We start from the raw sequence: 20,541 nt of genomic DNA, 5'->3' as shown, positions 1-20,541 counted from the left end.
TACACTGTGGATGAGTTCACAGGCTGCAGCAGCGTCTGCCGAGGGGGGGGATGTAAACAGTCACCGCGATCACGTGTGAAAACTCCCTCGGCAGGTAATATGGCCGAATGCTTACAGCCAGCAGCTCCACATCCTTAGTGCAGCGCTGTTCTTTAACGGTGATGTGCCCAGAGTTACACCACCTCTCATTCACATACATCGCTATTCCCCCGCCTTTCTTCTTACCACTCTCCCTCACGCTCCGGTCTGCTCTGACGAGGTGAAAGCCGTCCAGAGTTACGAGCGCGTCCGGAGTGAGTTCATTCAGCCATGTCTCCGTGAACTGCATGATGCTACACTCTCGGTACTCCCTCTGAAGCCGGGTGAGCGCCGTCAGCTCCTCCATCTTATTAGGGAGAGATCTTACATTCCCCATAATTAAAGACGGCACAGATGGTTTGTACCATCTTTTCTTTTCCTGACACTTCACTCCGGCTCTGCATTCTCTACTCTTCCTCCGTAGTTCTGCAGGGATGTCCGGTCTTTCGGCTGGATGTATCTGAGGTTGGCACAGCGCAATCAGCTCTTCACGGGTGTAAACAATGGAGCCGTGACTGAATGGGTCTCCCGAGGAAGTTTTAAAGAGTCCACAGAGAAAGAAAAACAGCACCAATACTCCAAAAAGAAGAATATCCATGTTTGTTGTTTGGAGTTGGAGTTACTCGCGAAGTTACAGCAACAAAAAGTCAATATTAACAAAATAAACTAAAAAACAATAACGAGGGGGGTCAGAGCAGCCGTAACAAGCGCCCACCCAGAGCGGCGCCGGATACAGATGCACATTTAATTTCTCACAACACTTCCATTTACATGTACTGTGAACCTATTGCCTTTTTGTGTGCAAAACTTCATGAAACAAAGCTGCAGTGCAGTAACTGGGCAACAACATTGTCTATTTGCAGCAGTTCCTGCTAAACCGGTTTAGGATAGGATAGGATAGGATAGTACTTTATTGATCTCCAGAGGGGAAATTCGGGCAACTCGTTTCTGCTCTGCAACCGGGACTGCCCCGGGAATCTTTGATGCACTTGTGACTGATGTTACTTTCGTAGCTGATTACCCCTTTTGCAAAACAACTCTTACTATATGCAATAAAATACACAAAGACAAAAGACTTTGACTTGAGATCTTTTATTACCAACAGAAAAATCCACAACAAGGGAAGGGATGAGGAAGGAGGGTGAATGGATGAGAAGTAGGGAAGGGAGGGTGGGTAGAAGGATCTGAGACAAACGGGATGTGATGAGGTGACCAGGTGTAAATAGGCTGTCAGGTAATTACAGGTGTGGTTTTAGGCGTGATCCTGCTCCCGAACCTAAGTAAATACATTAACTCCAGTGAACACCTCTTAGTGAGCAAAGTTCCTTTTTGTTATCTGTTGTTTGAGCTGGTGTTTATATTCATTGACTTGACACATCACTGCATATCTAAACAATGGTTGAATGTAGGGAGGAAAGTCTTATGAAGGGTAGCCATCATCTTCATAATTGCACCTTGATCACTTTATGAAGCTTCTTTATCACTTTTTTTAAGCTTCTTGTTATGACAGGTTGTCTTGTTTTCTGAGTAAAACAACCCACCCTAACCCAGAGATTTCACCACTGTGTTCACTCCAAATGAATGTCTTCTGAGGTAAGCCGTAATATTCTTTATTTTGTTTGGGTGTACCTTATGTTTAATTTTATAGACGCTGGGAAAACAACATGTTTCCATTAGTATCTACTTTGAAGGTATTTTTTTTTAACGTTTTCTGTATCTCTTTTATGCTGCATGCTTTAACCTTCTTGCGTCTGATTTTTGTTTTTAATTGAACCCCTGTATCACATTTACTTGTTTTGTTACTGGATACTTCAGGGATAGGAAATACTCTTCACTGTTGGAGTTCAAACTCTGATATAAAACCCCATGTCATATATCATACTTTATCAATCTATGATCCCATCAGTTTAAAAGAATATGTTCAGTTTGATAAATCTAGTTAAAAATAGTCCTCCATTTAGAGGTAGTACAGTGCCATCAAAATATATTTAAATGCCCAAAAATAAGTGTCGTCATTCGATAAGCATGAGCTATTTGAACAGTTTCAATTAAATTACTGCAGACATGGTATCATATATGCTGAAGCTGTGAGACACAGAGTTGATGAGCTTAATTTAATGTTGTCTAAAATTATACATCATGATTTTTAGAATCATTGATTTTTTAATCTACAAAGTAACAAGTGAAACTGAAGAAAAAACATTGAGGAATAAATGGAATAGAATTATAATCTGAAATGTAAATGTGTTAAAGTATAAAGTAACAAAATAAATGTCTACTTAAAACAATCTTTAGTTAGGTATTAAGGTCTTTTACCTGCTTTTTGTAAAGTGTGTCAAGATAACACTTGTTATGAGTTGAGGTTATACAAATTAAATTGATTGATTGATTGATTGATTAGGCTAAATGTACATGTTTCCTTTGTGCCTCCATTACTGTGTGCCTGCAGGTAAACTAACCCTACCTTAAGTCAACCTTTTGTCCTCAAGTGACGTCAGTACATTTCATAAGACCATGTAACCTTGGCACACCTGATTGTGAGAATTTGACCATCAGTATGAACATTGTAATTATGTTCCTGTCAAACCTCAAGCACCAAAAAGTTGTTTTGTTGTAAACTCCCTGTTTGGTAACATATAATTATCACATTCTCGATTGACTAGATTAGTTTGATGTTGGTAGTGAGACATGATGACACTATAAATATTCAGAGGTTTTTATGACTGAGTTAAGTGACTTCCAGAAGAATTCATATTATAAACTTAACACAGAGTCTGTTTCCCCTTTTGGTTGTTTTAATCCAGTACCAGAGGAGGACTCACCATGTGGCTAAAAGGTTTTATAAGTAACCATGTCAACATGAAACTTCTGAAGACCTGTGTCATCCTTCTCCTTCTGACTGTGTTGTTCTTTACACTAAGAAACATGGACCTGCTGCAGGTGAGAACTGGGATTATTGGTAACACTTTAAAGGTGGTCATTGAGTGTCTTTCAATGTACTAAAGTGGGGATTGGGCCCCCCTGGGGGCTCCTGAGACACTGAAAGGGGGGTTGCGAGATGCTTTCCATAAACAAATAAAAGTTTTAGGATTTGCAAAATGCATATTTTACCCATTATTGTGAAAATACATACAAAAAGTAGTTGAATTTAAAATACAACGATAGTTGTTAAGTAAGATTTATGCTGAAATGAAAGTGATATGTAAAAAAATCCATTAAATGTAAGTTTGTACAGAAGTGCAACAATGAAGGTGTTCATCTGCTCTCGACAAATAAAAACACACAGATATCAGCTGTCTACTTCATTATTACATTTTGTATGTCCACTCAGTCCTTAAGTTTATACATGGAGATTACTTGGGTTCTGCTTCTAGCCTTTCTTACAATGAATTACTAAAATATGGACAGTGGGGCGCCCCAGTCAGTGGATGTTGTTAGATTGTTGATAGATGTGACAAATATATAACATAGGCTTAGTCCATAACTATAGAAATAAAGTTATTACAACACAAGCTTAGTCAATTTTTAATTCATTTAGATATTTTAGTGTAAAGAACGTAATAAAATGTGACATATTGTACATTTCCTGTACACTCCTGGTTTGATAGAAAGATGTGCAGAATCACATAATTCACAGAGTGACATCTTGGTGGCACTCTGTTGTCTCAAGTGACTCACACATCTTCCTAGTTGTTGTCTCACTTAGAATGACAGTTACGTAGCAGTGCAATTGCTCATACAATGGAAAATGGAGTTGATGAAGGGGCAGAAGAAAGGATCCTTTATTTTCTTGTTCCCTGACATCATCATATTAGATCCCGAGCAATTCTGTCGCGAAACACTTTTTTTCCATGTTGAGATCATTGCAGTGGATATTACTTCAGTATTTTATAGAGTGGCCCTCAGTGTATCGGCCTGGTCTTATAAAATGTCTATAATCCGCCATTAAATTAATAATGCGCCAGATACAGAAACACCTAACTTTGAGAGGGAAAAGTAGACAATATATAATTGGAAAAAATTAAAACACAACTTTGATCATTGAAAAGAGTAAATAAGAGAACATTTGTAAATGAAATGTTCATAAGGGGAGAGCATGCTGTAAGATCAAGAAATGTAAACGACTATTGTCCTTAGGTCAAGTTAAGAATAATTCCAAAGTGACTTCCGGCAGATTAAAGTTTTAAAAATAAACAGTTATTAATAATACAAATGTATTTGGATAAATATTCCATCTTTTTTTTGTTTATTTTATTTTAGTAAATTTGTTCAGTGCATCTTTGTCACCATCCTTCTTTTTCAACTCCTTGCCAGCTGAATTATAAAGAAAACTCTGCCATCATCAACAAGAAAGTGACCTCTACTCAGCCCACTGTTCCTCCCACTGCTCCTCCCACTGCTCCTCCCACTGCTCCTCCAGTGCCTGACAACTTCTGCACCTTCAAGCCACTGTCTTCTGCAGATGCTGAGGAGGAACGTCTCATATTGGAGTCCATTGCTTGGCCTGAAACTCCTCCTCTGCCAGCTCCTTTTTCATTGAATCAGACAAGTAACGCCGCCCACAGCACCTTCACCATTCTCCCAGGGGGGGTTGGAGATGAGCGGCATGTAGGAGACCAGCTGGAAGTTATGATAAAAATGTACGACTTCCAAGGTAACCCCAAGAAGTCTGGAGGAGATGCAATTGTTACCCGATTGCACAACAGGGCACTTGAAGCAGGTGTGGCTGGACGAGTGGTGGATCACCTTAATGGCTCCTACTCTGCTGTATTCTCTTTACTCTGGGAAGGAAGTGCACAGGTTGAGGTAAAGTTCAAGGCTATATCTTTAAATTGTTAATGTACAATAAGTGATGACTAAATAATTACCTAATGCAATGTCCTGTAGGTCATTTAATTCATGAAATCTAAACCATTCCCCCAGACTTACTTTTGCAAACAAACAACAAAATAAAAAGTAAGAAAGAAGAAAAGACATTGTGGAAGTTTTAAAAACTGCTGTTCCTCCAATTGCCTCTTCTGGCGGTCTCTAATGAGTCATTCACCTTTGATCCTGTTGCCCAACTTTACAACACAAATAAACATGTTTTTTTATTTTTATTGAACCTTTATTTAACCAGATAAATAACTCATTGAGATCAGGATCTCTTTCACAAGGGTGACCTGGCCAAGAGGGCAGCAGCACACGTCATAAAAAGCATTACATGATAAAGAGACAGTTTACAAACAATAAGTTAAGAGAGAACAACAATTTACAATGTGCAAATTGATTTACAGATAAAGTGCAGAATCTTGATCACAGAGTACAATTCAGAAACACAGGCACTGTCCAATTGTCTCGCGTTTTTTATCTTTTAAGATCGAGCCAAAGGCTTCAAGAGCTCCGCCATTTTCAAGTCATTTTGGAGAAAGTTCCATGCGGTGGGAGCAGCAAAACTAAACGCTCTTTTCCCGAGCTCAGTGCAGACACGAGGCACAGACAGTTTAAAGACATCACAGGAACACAAGGCATAGTGGCTTCTGGTTCTTTGAAGGTATGAACATAGATAAGAAGGCACCAAACCAAGAAGAGTATGAAGGTAAATATGTTGCAAAATAGGAGAGCTTGTAGAATGTGATGTGAGAGCTTGTAGAATGTGATGTGAGAGCTTGTAGAATGAGATGTGAGAGCTTGTAGAATGAGATGTGAGCTTGTAGAATGTGATGTGAGCTTGTAGAATGTGATGTGAGAGCTTGTAGAATGAGATGTGAGAGCTTGTAGAATGTGATGTGAGAGCTTGTAGAATGTGATGTGAGCTTGTAGAATGTGATGTGAGAGCTTGTAGAATGTGATGTGAGAGCTTGTAGAATGAGATGTGAGAGCTTGAAAGAAATGTGAATCATCGGCCAATTCCTCCCACACACAGACACTCAGCGAGGGGAGGAGGGAGGGGGAGGGGGGCATTTCTAAAAGTAGAAATTTGTTTTGCTACAGACGTCTCGCAAAATGTGTTGCAAAACTCAAGCAGCGCAGATTCACGCGAGAAAAGTAGTTTGTGCAGTTGTAGTGGCAGATTTGAGAAGTTGTAACCGCAGAGTTGAGGTTGTGAAGGATAATAGGCACGAATAATAAAAAAACATGTGAGTAAATGTTGGATTACAAGTTTGCAGCTGTCATTTTACTTGTGTAAATATCAGTCTACTAATTTGTGAATATTTTTTCTGTGACTTCACATTCAGATCACGGATGTGTGAATATTTTCTTTGGGTTCAAATTTTAACTCTACAGGTTCACATTTCTTTCAAGCTCTCACATCACATTCTACAAGCTCACATCACATTCTACAAGCTCTCACATCACATTCTACAAGCTCACATCACATTCTACAAGCTCGCATCACATTCTACAAGCTCACATCACATTCTACAAGCTCACATCACATTCTACAAGCTCGCATCACATTCTACAAGCTCACATCACATTCTACAAGCTCTCACATCACATTCTACAAGCTCATATCACATTCTACAAGCTCTCACATCACATTCTACAAGCTCTCGCATCACATTCTACAAGCTCTCCTATTTTGCAACATATCTACCTTCATAGAAGAGCTTTATAAATAAGCTTCAGCTAGTGTATATGCCTGCGCACCTTCAAAGATGGCCAATCTGAGTTAGTGTACAGGTCACAGTGATGAGTGAAGCGTCTACAACCAGTCTTACAAAATGTTATTTTCTTCTGCTATTCTGGAAAACTTAACATTGAGGAAATGTATTTATCACAACGGTTAAACGTTATCAAGCCAGTAGCTTTTACCTGAAAAATAAAATATAGACTTTAGACAAAAGTAATGCTCAATCATGACTTGAGTGGGCCTCCATACATCTGTAGTGGTGACTGTGTCTCCAGACACCCTGTCCTTTGCCTGCATTTTAATGTTTTGGTTTTCTGGGTGTGGAGTGGATGTGCTTCCCCCTGCCAATGTCAGTGTGAAGGTGTGTTTAGGAGTGGATACAATTCAGTTATTGGTTGTGATTCAACCCCCGGCTAATATGATTGATGTGGAAGTAGCGGCAATAACTTAAAATATAATCATAGTGAGGTGAGACGAAACGCTACACGGATAAACCTTGTTCAAAAACGAGGGTTGTCTCTCACTCATGGTTGCAGAATTGGCCTGCATTCTGTTGGACATGCAGATGTCATACATCGGTGGTTAGCTTGTGCTAGAATGCGGTATTGCAGTGTATGTACAAGCAGGAAACTTACACACTACTCACCTGCAGTGAGTGTGCACTTCTGGGGACGGTGAGCCCAGGAGGAGGGGCCCAATTTGGATGTTGTGTTCACAAGCTGCAACAAACAATGCCACTGACTCTACCTTTACATAAGACATCAGTAGAACACTTTAATGAACCTTTTTGTTGAGTTGAATTACTGAACTAAAGAGGTTGGTGTTGTTGGATCCTTTTGGAGATATTTTCATGCAAATGTTAGTCAGTTGATGTGACTGTATGTAAAAATGTTTCCTGTGGGCCAGAGAATGGTGTGAGGATTGTTGAATGCTTTACTCCACAGACAAGTGGAGGGTCTATAATTATAAGAAAACTAATTCTATGGAGGTTCCAATAGCCTAGTGTGTATGATGTGCACCCAATTTACATAGGGTAAAGTCCCGTTTGCTGCGGCATGGGGTTCAAATCTGACCTTTGCCCTTTGCTTAATGTCATCCCCAACTCTCTTCTCCCAACATTTCCTGTTGTTGTCAGCTGTCCTATCCAATTAAGATGAGACAGGTCCAAAAATATACATGTTGAAGAAAACAAGTTCTACTGGCCAGCTAGTGGGGAGTTGAACATTTGCATCAATGTCTCTTAAGCTTTTAATTTAAAATAAATGAACAACTTCAGTCAGCTGACACCAAAAATACAACTTTGTTTTCTAATTATTCAATTAATAATTAGTAGGCATGACTTGTATGATATAACTTTAAACTCTTGTTCTTTGTTTTATCAGGTGACGCTTGTCCACTCAAGCGAGGCTATCACAGTCCTCCGTAGGCTAAACAGAGAACATCCTGATAGGACTATCTTAAAGAGCCTCTTCCGCTCAGGTTCAATCTCTGAAACTACCATCTGTAATATTTGTCTACGTCAAACCAACCAGCCACAGTGCAACTACACTGACCTCCGTACTGGTGACCCGTGGTTCTGCTATAAGCCAAAGGAACTGAGCTGTGATACCAGGATGTACCACATAAACGGAGGAATGGGTATAAAACTCAAGGCTAATGAGGCGAAACTTTTCAAAAGGTGAGGGAGCACAGCAATAGAAACGATGCATCTACTTTTACATGTAATGACTATAAACAAAGTGTAAAGTATGTATCTCCTGGGGGGAAATGTTGTGTTTGTAACTACAGGAGGCAAAGATAAAATCTTAAGATGTTTATAGTGTAAGATGATACCTATCAAAACACTTAGTCTGAACAATTAAAGTCTCTCTCATCAACAAAACTATAAAGTGTATCTTTAGAGTCCAAATATGGAGGCAAAGTAATTTATGGTGACTAAAGTGCTACCTTTTGGTAAATCACATTTGACATTTACATATTGTAGTGTGTTTAAGAGATTCTTAATCATGGGAGCTTTTCCCCCCCAGCAATGTCAACATGCAAGTCTTCATTCAGGCTTCAGGACCGGCCAATGTTACTGTGCTGCCTCAAAGGAAAGGTAAAGCACAACTTTTCTATTTTCAACTAAAAAATATCTCCATGTGACCTTGAAAATAAAAATGGTTTGGTAAAAATGTATACAACCTAACTCTCTGTATTCAAACAGATATACATATAAGTCAAAAATATATAAAAATAAACCAGCTTCTATCTACAAAACTGAGGAAGAGCTGCAAGTGCTTATCTCATTAACTCAGTACCAGTGTACTAATAAAAAACTCAAACCACTTAACATCTGTAAATATTTTACTTTAAATAATTAACATTGTCAAATAAAAGGCATTTGGTAACATTTTCCTTAACCACAATAAACATGTGCATTCGAGACATACACTCACTATATCGTAGTAAAGCATAAACTTAATCTTTAAAAAACATCAAAGAACTCTGTAGAAGCCATTTTAATCATGATCCATTTAATTTAAGAATTTTGATTTCAGTTCATGTTAGTAAAACACAACATTTAGATCATAAGAAATAAGAATATCATTTAGAGTAAATATTTCAGAATTAAGTAACAGATTGTCTCCTACTAAGTGATAAAAACTGTTTATGAAAGTTGCCACTACAAATGCTTTTGTGACATGTGTATAATGTCCTCATCAGTGTAAAGTAAAATGAGTAAGGTAAAGCAGAGACCTTGTTTTGGCCTTTTTAGGGGATCTGTGGACAAATGATACAACAATGAGTTTAATAACCAAATGCTTATTTTGATCAACAATTCTCAGAGCAACCCATGGATAGTCAAGGCAGTGGGAAGTCTGGACTCTCTGGGTATTACTACCAGGGTGTGTGGCGATCACTAGGTGGCACCAAAGTCCACCAATTCAACAACTCCTCTGCCATCAGTCAGTGTCTGAAAGGAAAGGTGGTCCACCTGTATGGAGACTCCACCGTCAGGCAGTGGTTTGAGTACCTTGATGCTTCACTTCCAGGTAGTTGATTCACAGTGATTTCAGGCAACAGTTTAATTGTATTTATATCACAGCTTAATCTGCTCCTTTTTTCATACTTTCAGATGCTAAGGAGATAAACCGCAATAATCCGAAGAAATCAGGACCTTTCATGATATGGGATAATGCAAAAAACATCTTGGTGAAGTTCCACTTACATGGTCCTCCTCTTAGTGCTTCCATCCATATCCCAACCAGTGAGATGCGTTACATTGCCAATGAAATAGATGATGTAGTTGGTGGCCCCAACACAGTTATAATTTTTGGTATCTGGGCCCACCTCACTCCTTTCCCAATGCAATTCTACATCAGAAGGCTTTACGGCATCCGCAGGGCGGTGATTCGTCTGTTAAACAGGGCTCCAGACACGCTGGTGGTCATCAGGACTCCAAACCTCAGAGGTACAAACCCCTATATATTTGCCTTTAATGACTGGTATGCTATTCAACAGGACAAGGTGGTCAGAGCTGTGTTCAAAGGACTTAATGTTCAGCTGGTGGATGCCTGGGAGATGGTTCTGGCCCACCACCTGCCTCACTACATTCACCCACCTCCTCCCATCATTAAGAATATGATTAACATTATATTGTCCCTCATGTGTCCCCAATAGTGCATTTAATAATAAAAATAACTTTATCTATATAGCACTTATCTAAACAAGGTTACAAAGTGCTTTACAGAATGCATTCAATCAAACATAATAAAACATACATGAAAAGTGCTTCACAAAAGAATCAGGATAAAACATTGGTGAGTTATAAAAATGTATTCAATGAATTAAAGCAGGACATTAATTACTAATCAATCGTTAAAAAGGCCTTCTTATAAAAATGTGTTTGGAGCAAGGATTTCAAAATAGGAACAGTTTTCCAGCCCAATTTCTACGGGTAGGGTAACCCTTAGTAACCAGCCTAGATCTAGGAACGACTAATAATGGTGCTCTTGATGATCTAAGATTTGGCTCGGAGCATAAAGGGTTAAAAGTTCTTTAATGTAAGGGGGGCAGGGGCTAGACCGTGTTGTGTTTTAAAAGTTTTTTAAATAATTTTTAAATCGACCCTGTAAGTACAGGGCAGCAAATGGAGGGAGGAAAGGATTGGGGTAATGTTTGACTTGCAGTTTGCATTTGTTAAAATCCGAGCAGCAGCATTCTGCACTTGCTGGAGGCTGGCCATTGAGGACTGACTAAAGTGAAAAGTGAGTTGCAGTAGCCCAAACGTGAAAAGACGGGGCGATTCCAAAAGAGGTTTAAAATTATCAATGAAAGCAGGACTATTATGGACTGCCCAGGTAGACTGCAGCCATGTGTGGAGACTGAGGATGCGGCAAAAATGACCGGCACCTCGGCCTAGTGGAGGAATGGGGCCGGAGACAAAAACACACCTGCCACATGAATCCAGCGAGCGAAGGAGTCTGTTAAAGTCATATTTTAATATTTCTGAAGATCGCTTTGAAACATCATTGCAGCCGATATGTAAGATGATGTTCGTAACGCGTGGGTGTTTTGCCAAGAGACTGGGGATCCTATCCAGTATGTCCAACACCATTGCGCCTTGAAAACAGTATGTCACCGCTGATCTTCTCCTGACATGGCCCACTATGGAATCACCAATAACCAAGGTGTTCGACTCCATCGCTAGCGATGCAGGATCCGCTCGCTGCAAGGAAGCAGGTGAGGGAGGATGATTTGCTGCAGATCGCCGTGAAGCCAGAGTGTAGTTCAGCTTCGAACGGTGGGTAGTGGGACGGGAAAAGGCCCCCTGCAGGGTTCGGTGGAGAAGCCCAGGTAGGTGGAAATCCAGCAGGGTTGCATAGTACCATGTAGACTGAACATTTCATATGGATTTTCCAACTGGATTTCCGTGTTTGAGGGGGTGTGATAAAAGATGCATATTGAATAGAGAAGTCAGGACAAGAAATGACACTGTTGATGGAATGTGTGAGCTTTGTGGGCCTCTATTTTCCATAGTATTTCCTGGTGGCTATGGCTGACTCTGAATACTGGAAATGGGGGATCGTCAAATGGACTGATCATGAATCCTTCTTTGACCTCTTTTTCCAATAGGGAGTCGACAATTTCAGTTTGATGAGGTCATCGCTGATATCAATGGGGCAGACCAACTGAAGGGGTTTTAATTCTGAGAAATGTTTTCTTTCTAATCATTTCTTTTATATTTAAGTTACTGGTACAATATCACTTAATTATTGAAAGTTAATTTGGTTTAGTAAATGATCTGAGGTTACTTTAGGGGTTTATTTTGATTTATTTTCTTCAAGAGAAAAGTGTAAACCCACTATTTGAGTTGTGCTGCACCCAGCATCAGTGGCTACAAGCCTACAACCAATCATCATTATTTCGTGCGCTCTGAATCAACAAATAAACATCAAGTTCCTGGTTGAGAGCACACCAAAACAACAAAAGCCTAAACATGCAATTCTAAAAAACAAATGTAACGGGAAATGTATGTGCCTCCTGGAAATGTACTAGACTGTTAGTGATGCACACGAAGATTATAATTACAGATCCTCCCTGGATCCACACCGAGAACTGTCCTTATCAGGTTTCTTTTTTATCTTAGCATTGCCACAGTGGGTGCGTCATAACTTTGTAACTGAATGTCTATATAGTGTGGAGTTGGACTGCCCTTCTCTGGGCATTGCTGCAGACTTATCTTTCAATCTGTACATTTGTAAAAGGAATAATAAAATGCCAACAAATACAACTGAATGACTCAAAGATCTTTTATTAAACAATCTCTCATTACAGAAATTTCCAGCACACATATCAATTCATAGTCTCCAGTTCAGGGGACACTTAAGGGCCCAAAAAATAAATTATGATCCAAACGCAAAATCAGAAACATTCCAGTAGATGTGAAGTCATTTAATTGAGATAAAAGGAAGGCTAGATATAAGTCTATAGTTAGCTAATGTTATTGAATCAAGAGTAGGCTTTTTAAGAAGAGGTTTAATTACAGCTGTTTCAAATGACTGTGGTACAGTCATCTCCCCAGTATAACTTTAAACCCTCATACAAGAACACGCATACCTTCACCTGAACAATGAACGAGCACCACCCTAAACAGTCTCACCTTTCAATACATTCAAACGAACCATGTTGAGAGACCACATTCCTGTAGTTCAGGATGTTCTTAACATGTCATTCTCAACCTTTCACCATATAGTAGTAGTAAGTAGTAATGATCAGTCTGAAATAAAGGCTACTGTTTGTTTTGTGCTGATGTGATTAATATATTGTAACTAAAATTCAACAATGACATATGATCTGATTTAATAGTGCTCTGGCCAGAGTTTTCAGATTGTGAAATATAAAGCACATGTTGTAGGTATGCAAGTTATGTAACAAGATCATTCTCTGATGTTGATGATCACAGAAGGATTCAAAAAGGTTTTTTCAAAGAGTTATATACAGTTCATATTACAAAAATGGATTCTGGATCTTTTACTTGGTTTGACTGTCATGCACAGGGGTGGGCAACTGGTGGCCCCATCAACCCTCAATGAGGCCCTCAGGTCAATTTTTACATATCAAGTAATTGGAAACATGAAGAAAAAATCACAAAATCTGCTATGAAATCATGAAAACCAGAAATAGTGCCCATCCCTGTCATGCGTGTATTAAGTTTCAGATAAAAGATATAAACATTTAGTAAAACATTTTTATTTATTTTCCATATGGGTGCCTCCGCCACCTTGACATATTTCAGTACTCAATGGAGATGCTTTGTTTATGCAAAGTTTATGCTTCATGCCCATACTTGAGTTACTGTCAAACTGGTTTTCATCTGTTCAGTTGTTGTTCAGCTGGCGTTTTTAATATATGGATGGATACGTAACCAAAGGTTAAATGTAAGGAGGCAACATTCTTATGAAGGGCATCATTCATCTTGATAATAGAACTTCTAACCTTGATGACTTTATGAAGCTTCTTTATCACTTTTTTGACGCTTCTTGTTATGACAGGTTGTCTTGTTTTCTGAGTAAAAGGTTTACTTTTTTTAAATTTGGATTTCCGTCACATCATCGCTGACATCACTGGGGCAGACCAACTGAAGGGGTTTTAATTCTGAGAATTTTTTTATTTCTAATAATTTCTTTTATATTTAAGTTACTGGTGCAATATCACTTAATTATTGAAAGTTAATTTGATTTAGTAAATGATCTGAGGTTACTTTAGGGGTTTATTTTGATTTCTTTGCTTCAAGAGAAAAGTGTAAACCCACTATTTGAGTTGTGCTGCACCCAGCATCAGTGGCTACAAGCTTCTTTATCAGTTTTTGACGCTTCTTGTTATGACAAGTTGTCTTGTTTTCTGAGTAAAAGGTTTACTTTTTTTTAATTTGGATTTCCGTCACATCACAGAGATTTCACCACTGTGTTCACTCCAAATTAATGTCTTCTGAGGTAAGCCGTAATATTCTTTATTTTGTTTGGGTGTACCTTATGTTTAATTTTATAGACGCTGGGAAACCAACATGTTTCCATTAGTATCTACTTTGAAGGTATTTTTTTTAACGTTTTCTGTACCTCTTTTCTGCTGCATGCTTTAAGCTTCTTGCGTCTGATTTTTGTTTTTAATTGAACCCCTGTATCACATTTACTTGTTTTGTTACTGGATACTTTAGGGATAGGAAATACTCTTCACTGTTGGAGTTCAAACTCTGATATAAAACCCCATGTCATATATCATACTTTATCAATCTATGATCCCATCAGTTTAAAAGAATATGTTCAGTTTGATAAATCTAGTTAAAAATAGTCCTCCATTTAGAGGTAGTACAGTGCCATCAAAATATATTTAAATGCCCAAAAATAAGTGTCGTCATTCGGGAAGCATGAGCTATTTGAACAGTTTCAATTAAATTACTGTAGACATGGTATCATATATGCTGAAGCTGTGAGACACAGAGTTGATGAGCTTAATTTAATGTTGTCTAAAATTATACATCATGATTTTTAGAATCATTGATTTTTTTATCTACAAAGTAACAAGTGAAACTGAAGAAAAAACATTGAGGAATAAATGGAATAGAATTATAATCTGAAATGTAAATGTGCTAAAGTATAAAGTAACAAAATAGTACCAATTAAAATGTCTACTTAAAAACAATCTTTAGTTAGGTATTAAGGTCTTTTACCTGCTTTTTGTAAAGTGTGTCAAGATAACACTTGTTATGAGTTGAGGTTATACAAATTAAATTGATTGATTGATTGATTGATTGATTGATTGATTGATTGATTGATTGATTGATTGATTGATTGATTGATTGATTGATTGATTGATTGATTGATTAGGCTAAATGTACATGTTTCCTTTGTGCCTCCATTACTGTGTGCCTGCAGGTAAACTAACCCTACCTTAAGTCAACCTTTTGTCCTCAAGTGACGTCAGTACATTTCATAAGACCATGTAACCTTGGCACACCTGATTGTGAGAATTTGACCATCAGTATGAACATTGTAATTATGTTCCTGTCAAACCTCAAGCACCAAAAAGTTGTTTTGTTGTACACTCCCTGTTTGGTAACATATAATTACCTTAATTTATGACCTTACTTGTCTGTGCTGCTGCAACCCCCGAATTTCCCCTCTGGGGATCAATAAAGTACTATCCTATCCTATTCTATCCTATTATCACATTCTCGATTGACTAGATTAGTTTGATGTTGGTAGTGAGACATGATGACACTATAAATATTCAGAGGTTTTTATGACTGTGTTAAGTGACTTCCAGAAGAATTCACATTATAAACTTAACACTGAGTCTGTTTCCCCTTTTTGTTGTTTTAATCCAGTACCAGAGGAGGACTCACCATGTGGCTAAAAGGTTTTATAAGTAACCATGTCAACATGAAACTTCTGAAGACCTGTGTCATCCTTCTCCTTCTGACTGTGTTGTTCTTTACACTAAGAAACATGGACCTGCTGCAGGTGAGAACTGGGATAAGTGGCAACAATGTTTTTTTGTGAATCAGATTAAAGGGTACTATTTTCAACAGTGTCTTTTAATGTACTAAAAGGCCTCATTCACCAAGATCTGTGCGACAATTTACACATAAATAAAGTAGAAATCAAGTATGTCCTCTGTAATTGTCTCTCTGAGTCATGACTGTCTATTAGTGAGAAGCAAAGTCCTGCTGGCTGTGTTGTTGTTGTTGTTGGAGCCGTGTTTACATCGTGTTTACAATGGATAAGATGGCCTTGAGTATAAAGCTGTTTTAGTCAGGACTGAACAACACACTGTTTATTTAAATGTCAGATAAGTGTCTTTAGGTCACGACCTTTCTGTGTCAATTTATATGCAATATGAAGATAAGAGTTAACCAGTGTGCTAGTAGTCATATATAAGCTCAAGTCCATTTACAATTTCTGTTTAATTACTACAGCAGCACAAAATTGTTAAATGGACTTATATAGCGCTTTTCTAGTCTTCTGACTACTCAAAGCGCTTTCACACTGCATGTCACACCTAGCCACACCCTGACGGCAAAGGTTGCTATGTAGTGACATTATCAGAAGTAACTAATCCCATTCATACGGCGCTGATGAAGGGGTTAAGTGTCTTGACCAAAGACACATCAGACATGTTGCTGCAGGAGCTAGGGACAAACAATCAACCTTGCGCTTGAGAGATGACGACTCTACCAACTGAGCCACAGCCGCATCTAAAATAGAACTTACCCCCGGAACCCCCTAGGCCAGGGGTGGGCAAACTTTTTGACTCGCGGGCCACAATGGGTTCTAAAATTTGACAGAGGGGCCGGGCCAGGAACAGATGGATGGAGTGTTTGTGTGAACTAATATAAATGACATGTAAAAGCCATGACATGAACAGATTTGGCCTTTAACAGGTAGCAAAGCATGAATATGCAAGGCTCATTGTACAAATTGATTTCCAAATGCATTCATTTAATTAATTTAAATTTTAATAAACACAGTAGAGAAACTCACGTTCAGTTTCAGTGGGAACAGTGTTGCTGATCTCCCTTTTTTGCCAGTGCATTAAAGTCTGGAGTTAGTTTTGTAGTGGTAATTCTCAGGATAGATCCGAGGTGTTGGTCAGTTAACTTGGATCTGTGAGGGGCTTTGTTGATGTTCATGACGCTGAATAAACTGATTTTTTCAAACTGGCCTTGGCTCTCCAGACACAAGAGACCTGCTGTCTCTACCACGCATTCTTTTAAAAACTTGCCTTCGGAGAAAGGCTTGCTAGCCTTTGCTAATTTGAATGCCAGCAAAAAACTTGCCTTGGTAGTTGACTCTTGAATTGCAGTTTTTTGGTGAAAAAAATGTTGCTGAGTCTGTAAATTATCCTTCAACCTCTGAGCCGCAGCCGCCCGTTCTTGCGGGGACTGCTTGCTAGCGTAGTTAGCATGCTTCGTAGCAAAGTGACGGCTGATATTGTACTCTTTGAAAACTGTGACAGTTTCTTGGCATATCAGGCATACAGCCTTTGATCGGACTTCAGTGAAAAAATATTTAGTTGTCCACTCCGTATTAAACACTCGGCATTCACTGTCCACTTTTCTTTTCTTTGGTCCGCTCATTTTTACAGAAGGGCTCATACGGGTTCACAGGGCAAAGTGAAAAAGTTAAGAAGGGAGTAATACACCACACTCTGAAGTGCGCCATCTATTGGGGAAACGTGGGCATTACAGGGGAAAACGAACTAGGTTTAATTATGATAAAATTTAATTTAATAATAATATAATTTGGACAGCCCAACGGGCCGTATATGGCCGGCAGGCCGTAGTTTGCCCATGCCTGCCCTAGGCGGTTCTGTGTCCTCCTGCCATAGTCTCATAAAATCCTGTGAGAAACACTCTAGACTAATGCTTTGAATTGGAAATTACAATAAAAAAAAAAAATCAAAGACACGATTTAGCTACAAGGTTGTAGATAATAATGCACTTTTTCAGACTTATGTACTAAAGCTAGAATCATAGCCTATATCTCCAGTGAAAGGATATGAACAATAGGCCGGTCTGAGCAATGAAACTCCCGGGCTTCTTGCCTTCTTCCCCTAGTAAAAGACTATTGCCCTTAGGCATCATTTTAGAGACATTTCAGTGACTTCCAGCAGCTTACAGTTCACAAATCAACAGTTATGATTAATCCTTATTCTTTTAGAAAAATCACTTATCTTTTATCTTATCTTATCTTGGGGCGGCAGTAGCTCAGTCTGTAGGGACTTGGGTTGGGAATCGGAGGTGAAAACTGAATGTCTATCATGAACCCTGGATGGGGAAATTCTGGTTTTACACTCTCACACATGCACAAACAGGACCTGTGGACATGCATCAGTGAAGAGATGTCAGAGTGGGGCTATAACACAGAGAGCGGCCCAGACTGAGCTACTGCTGCCCTCTTACTATGACATCAATTGTTGTTGAATTGTTCAAAGAGTTAGATTCTGGCTTCAGGTGAATGATACAACTTCCTTCATAGGCTGTTTATAAAAAGTGTAAATGGCCACATTGAAGTCACTTATTATTGTTTTGGGCGTCCTGTGCTGAAGCTTCAGTCTCTCTGACCATCACCAGCTGATTCTCTTAAAGGGACTCTGGCTTTCTGTAATTAAATATTAAGACCCTGATGCCAGCCCATCACCCTACACAAACGTTAAGACCTCAGGGGATGGCTGGTGCAGTGCTTCTCATCTCCAGCTCCTCAGCTGGTCCCATTCTTACCCTGGATGTGTCTGTCTCAGGCTCACTAACAGCAGCCTCAGTGCAACAACTGGCTGAGAGCTGAATGTTAAACAGTCTGCTGTGTGTGTCATCAAATCTGAAACCTTTTGTTTCCTAGCTTTACTCATCATATCCTGAAACACTGTGTCACTGACCGAGCTTGAAACAAGTTTGGAGTGATAGTGGGGCGGCAGTAGCTCAGTCTGTAAGGACTTGGGTTGGGAATCAGAGGGTCGCCGGCTCAAGTCTCAGCACGGACCGAGCCTGGAAATTGGCCTGGTAGCTGGAGAAGTACCACAGCAGACCTCTTCCTGAGCACTGCCAAGGTGCCCTTGAGCAAGGCACCCAACCCAGCTCAGGAGCGCCCACTGTGGGCAGCCCACTCACTCTGACACCTCTCCATTAGTGCATGTCCATAGGATCTTGTTTGTGCATGTGTGTGTCTTTCAGCCTATGTTTGTGTAGCATGTTTACTAGACAGAGTGTAAAAAACAAATTTCCCCTCACAGGATCAATAGAGTCTAAATTATTCTTTCAGTTTATTTTATTTTAGTAAATTTGTTCAATGCATCTTTGTCACCATCTGTCTTTTTCAACCCCTTTCCAGCTATATTATGAAGAAAACTCTACCATCATCAACAAGAAAGTGACCTCTGATCCTTCCACTGCTCCTTCCACTGCTCCTCCCACTGCTCCTTCCACTGCTCCTCCCAGGCCTGATGATTTCTGCACCTTTAAGCCACTGTCTTTGGCAGATGCTGAGGAGGAACGCATGTTATTAGATTCCATTGCTTGGCCTGAATCTCCACGTCCGCCACCTTTTTTTTTATTAAACCAGACAAGTGATCCCGCCCACAGCACCTTCACCATTCTCCCAGGGAGGGGTGGAGTAGAGCGGCATGTAGGAGACCAGCTGGAAGTTATGATACAAATGTACGACTTCCAAGGTAACCCCAAGAAGTCTGGAGGAGATCTCTTACTTGCCCGGTTGCACAACAGGGCACTTGAAGCAGGTGTGGCCGGGCGAGTGGTGGATCACCTTAATGGCTCCTACTCTGCTGTATTCTCTTTACTCTGGGAAGGAAGTGCACAGGTTGAGGTAAAGTTCAAGGCTTAATTATTATTATTAGTATTGTAAAACAAGTGATGGTAAAGGAATCACCTAATGTTATTGTCCTGTAGGTCATTTAATTCATGGAATCTAAACCATTTCCCCTGACCCTCTTTTGCCAACAAGCAACAACATAAAAAGTTTAAAAAAAAAGACTAATGAGTCATTCCCCATTGATTCCCAAAATGCCCGACTTACAAACCAGCTTTGTACAAAATATAGTGTTTCCCACACATAGATGATACATGAGTGGGACGCCCAAGTACATTTCTGTCCCCCAAGTACATTTCCGACCTGTTTGTAATTTTCATTTTTTCAGATATAATACAGATTATACAGATGAATTATCTTGAAAACATTGATTTAACAATCAAGTGATACAGTAGTATCAGTACAGCTCAGTCTGTAGGGACTTGGGTTGGGAACCGGAGGGTTGCCGGTTCAGGTCACGGTGCTGACGAAATATGGAAGTTGGTCTGGTAGCTGGAGAGGTGCCAGATCACTTCCTGAGCACTGCCTAGGTGCCCTTGAGCAAGCCACTAAATCCCCTCCCCACCACATGTTGCATGATTAACAGAGTGTGAAAACAGAATTTCCCTTTCATCTTAATCTTAAATAAAAAATAGCAGGCAAAGGGTGTATGCTATAACTTGAAAACTCTCTTTTGTTTTATCAGGTGACGCTTGTCCACTCAAGTGAGGCTGTCACAGTTCTGCACAGGCTGAATAGAGAACATCCTGAAAGGGTTCTCTTTAAAAGCCTCTTCCGCTCAGGTTCAATCTCTGAAACTGCCTCCTGTAACGTTTGCCTACGTCAAACCAACCAGCCACAGTGCAACTACACTGATCTCCGTACAGGCGAACCTTGGTTCTGCTACAAGCCAAAGAAACTGAGCTGTGATGACAGGATTAACCACATGAGAGCTGGATTCAATGTAAGACTCAAGGACAAAGAGGAGAAGCTTTTCCAAAG

The 20,541-nt window shown here is 39.5% G+C and overlaps 1 protein-coding gene and 1 long non-coding RNA gene across 2 annotated transcripts; one reads left to right on the top strand and one right to left on the bottom strand.

Moving 5' to 3' along the window:
• The first annotated feature begins 1,632 nt into the window (after positions 1-1,632).
• Positions 1,633-20,413, top strand: LOC132956425 (NXPE family member 3-like). The gene is made up of 8 exons (XM_061029887.1): positions 1,633-1,671; positions 2,883-3,018; positions 4,393-4,884; positions 8,077-8,372; positions 8,722-8,792; positions 9,523-9,729; positions 9,813-10,148; positions 20,246-20,413. Exons 2-8 carry the CDS (start codon positions 2,902-2,904, stop codon positions 20,266-20,268), a joined length of 1,542 nt encoding a protein of 513 aa, XP_060885870.1. The 5' UTR covers positions 1,633-1,671; positions 2,883-2,901; the 3' UTR covers positions 20,269-20,413.
• LOC132956440 (uncharacterized) lies at positions 13,266-15,917 on the bottom strand. Its single transcript, XR_009666028.1, has 3 exons — positions 15,582-15,917; positions 14,098-14,187; positions 13,266-13,760 (listed from the first exon to the last, which is right to left on the bottom strand). It is a non-coding gene; the product is annotated as an uncharacterized LOC132956440 (long non-coding RNA).
• Positions 20,414-20,541: the final 128 nt, after the last annotated feature.

The sequence above is a fragment of the Labrus mixtus genome, chromosome 22 (assembly GCF_963584025.1).
Source record: "Labrus mixtus chromosome 22, fLabMix1.1, whole genome shotgun sequence".
In the NCBI taxonomy this organism is placed as follows: Eukaryota; Metazoa; Chordata; class Actinopteri; order Labriformes; family Labridae; genus Labrus; species Labrus mixtus.
This window is presented reverse-complemented; position numbering and strand designations above follow the sequence as displayed.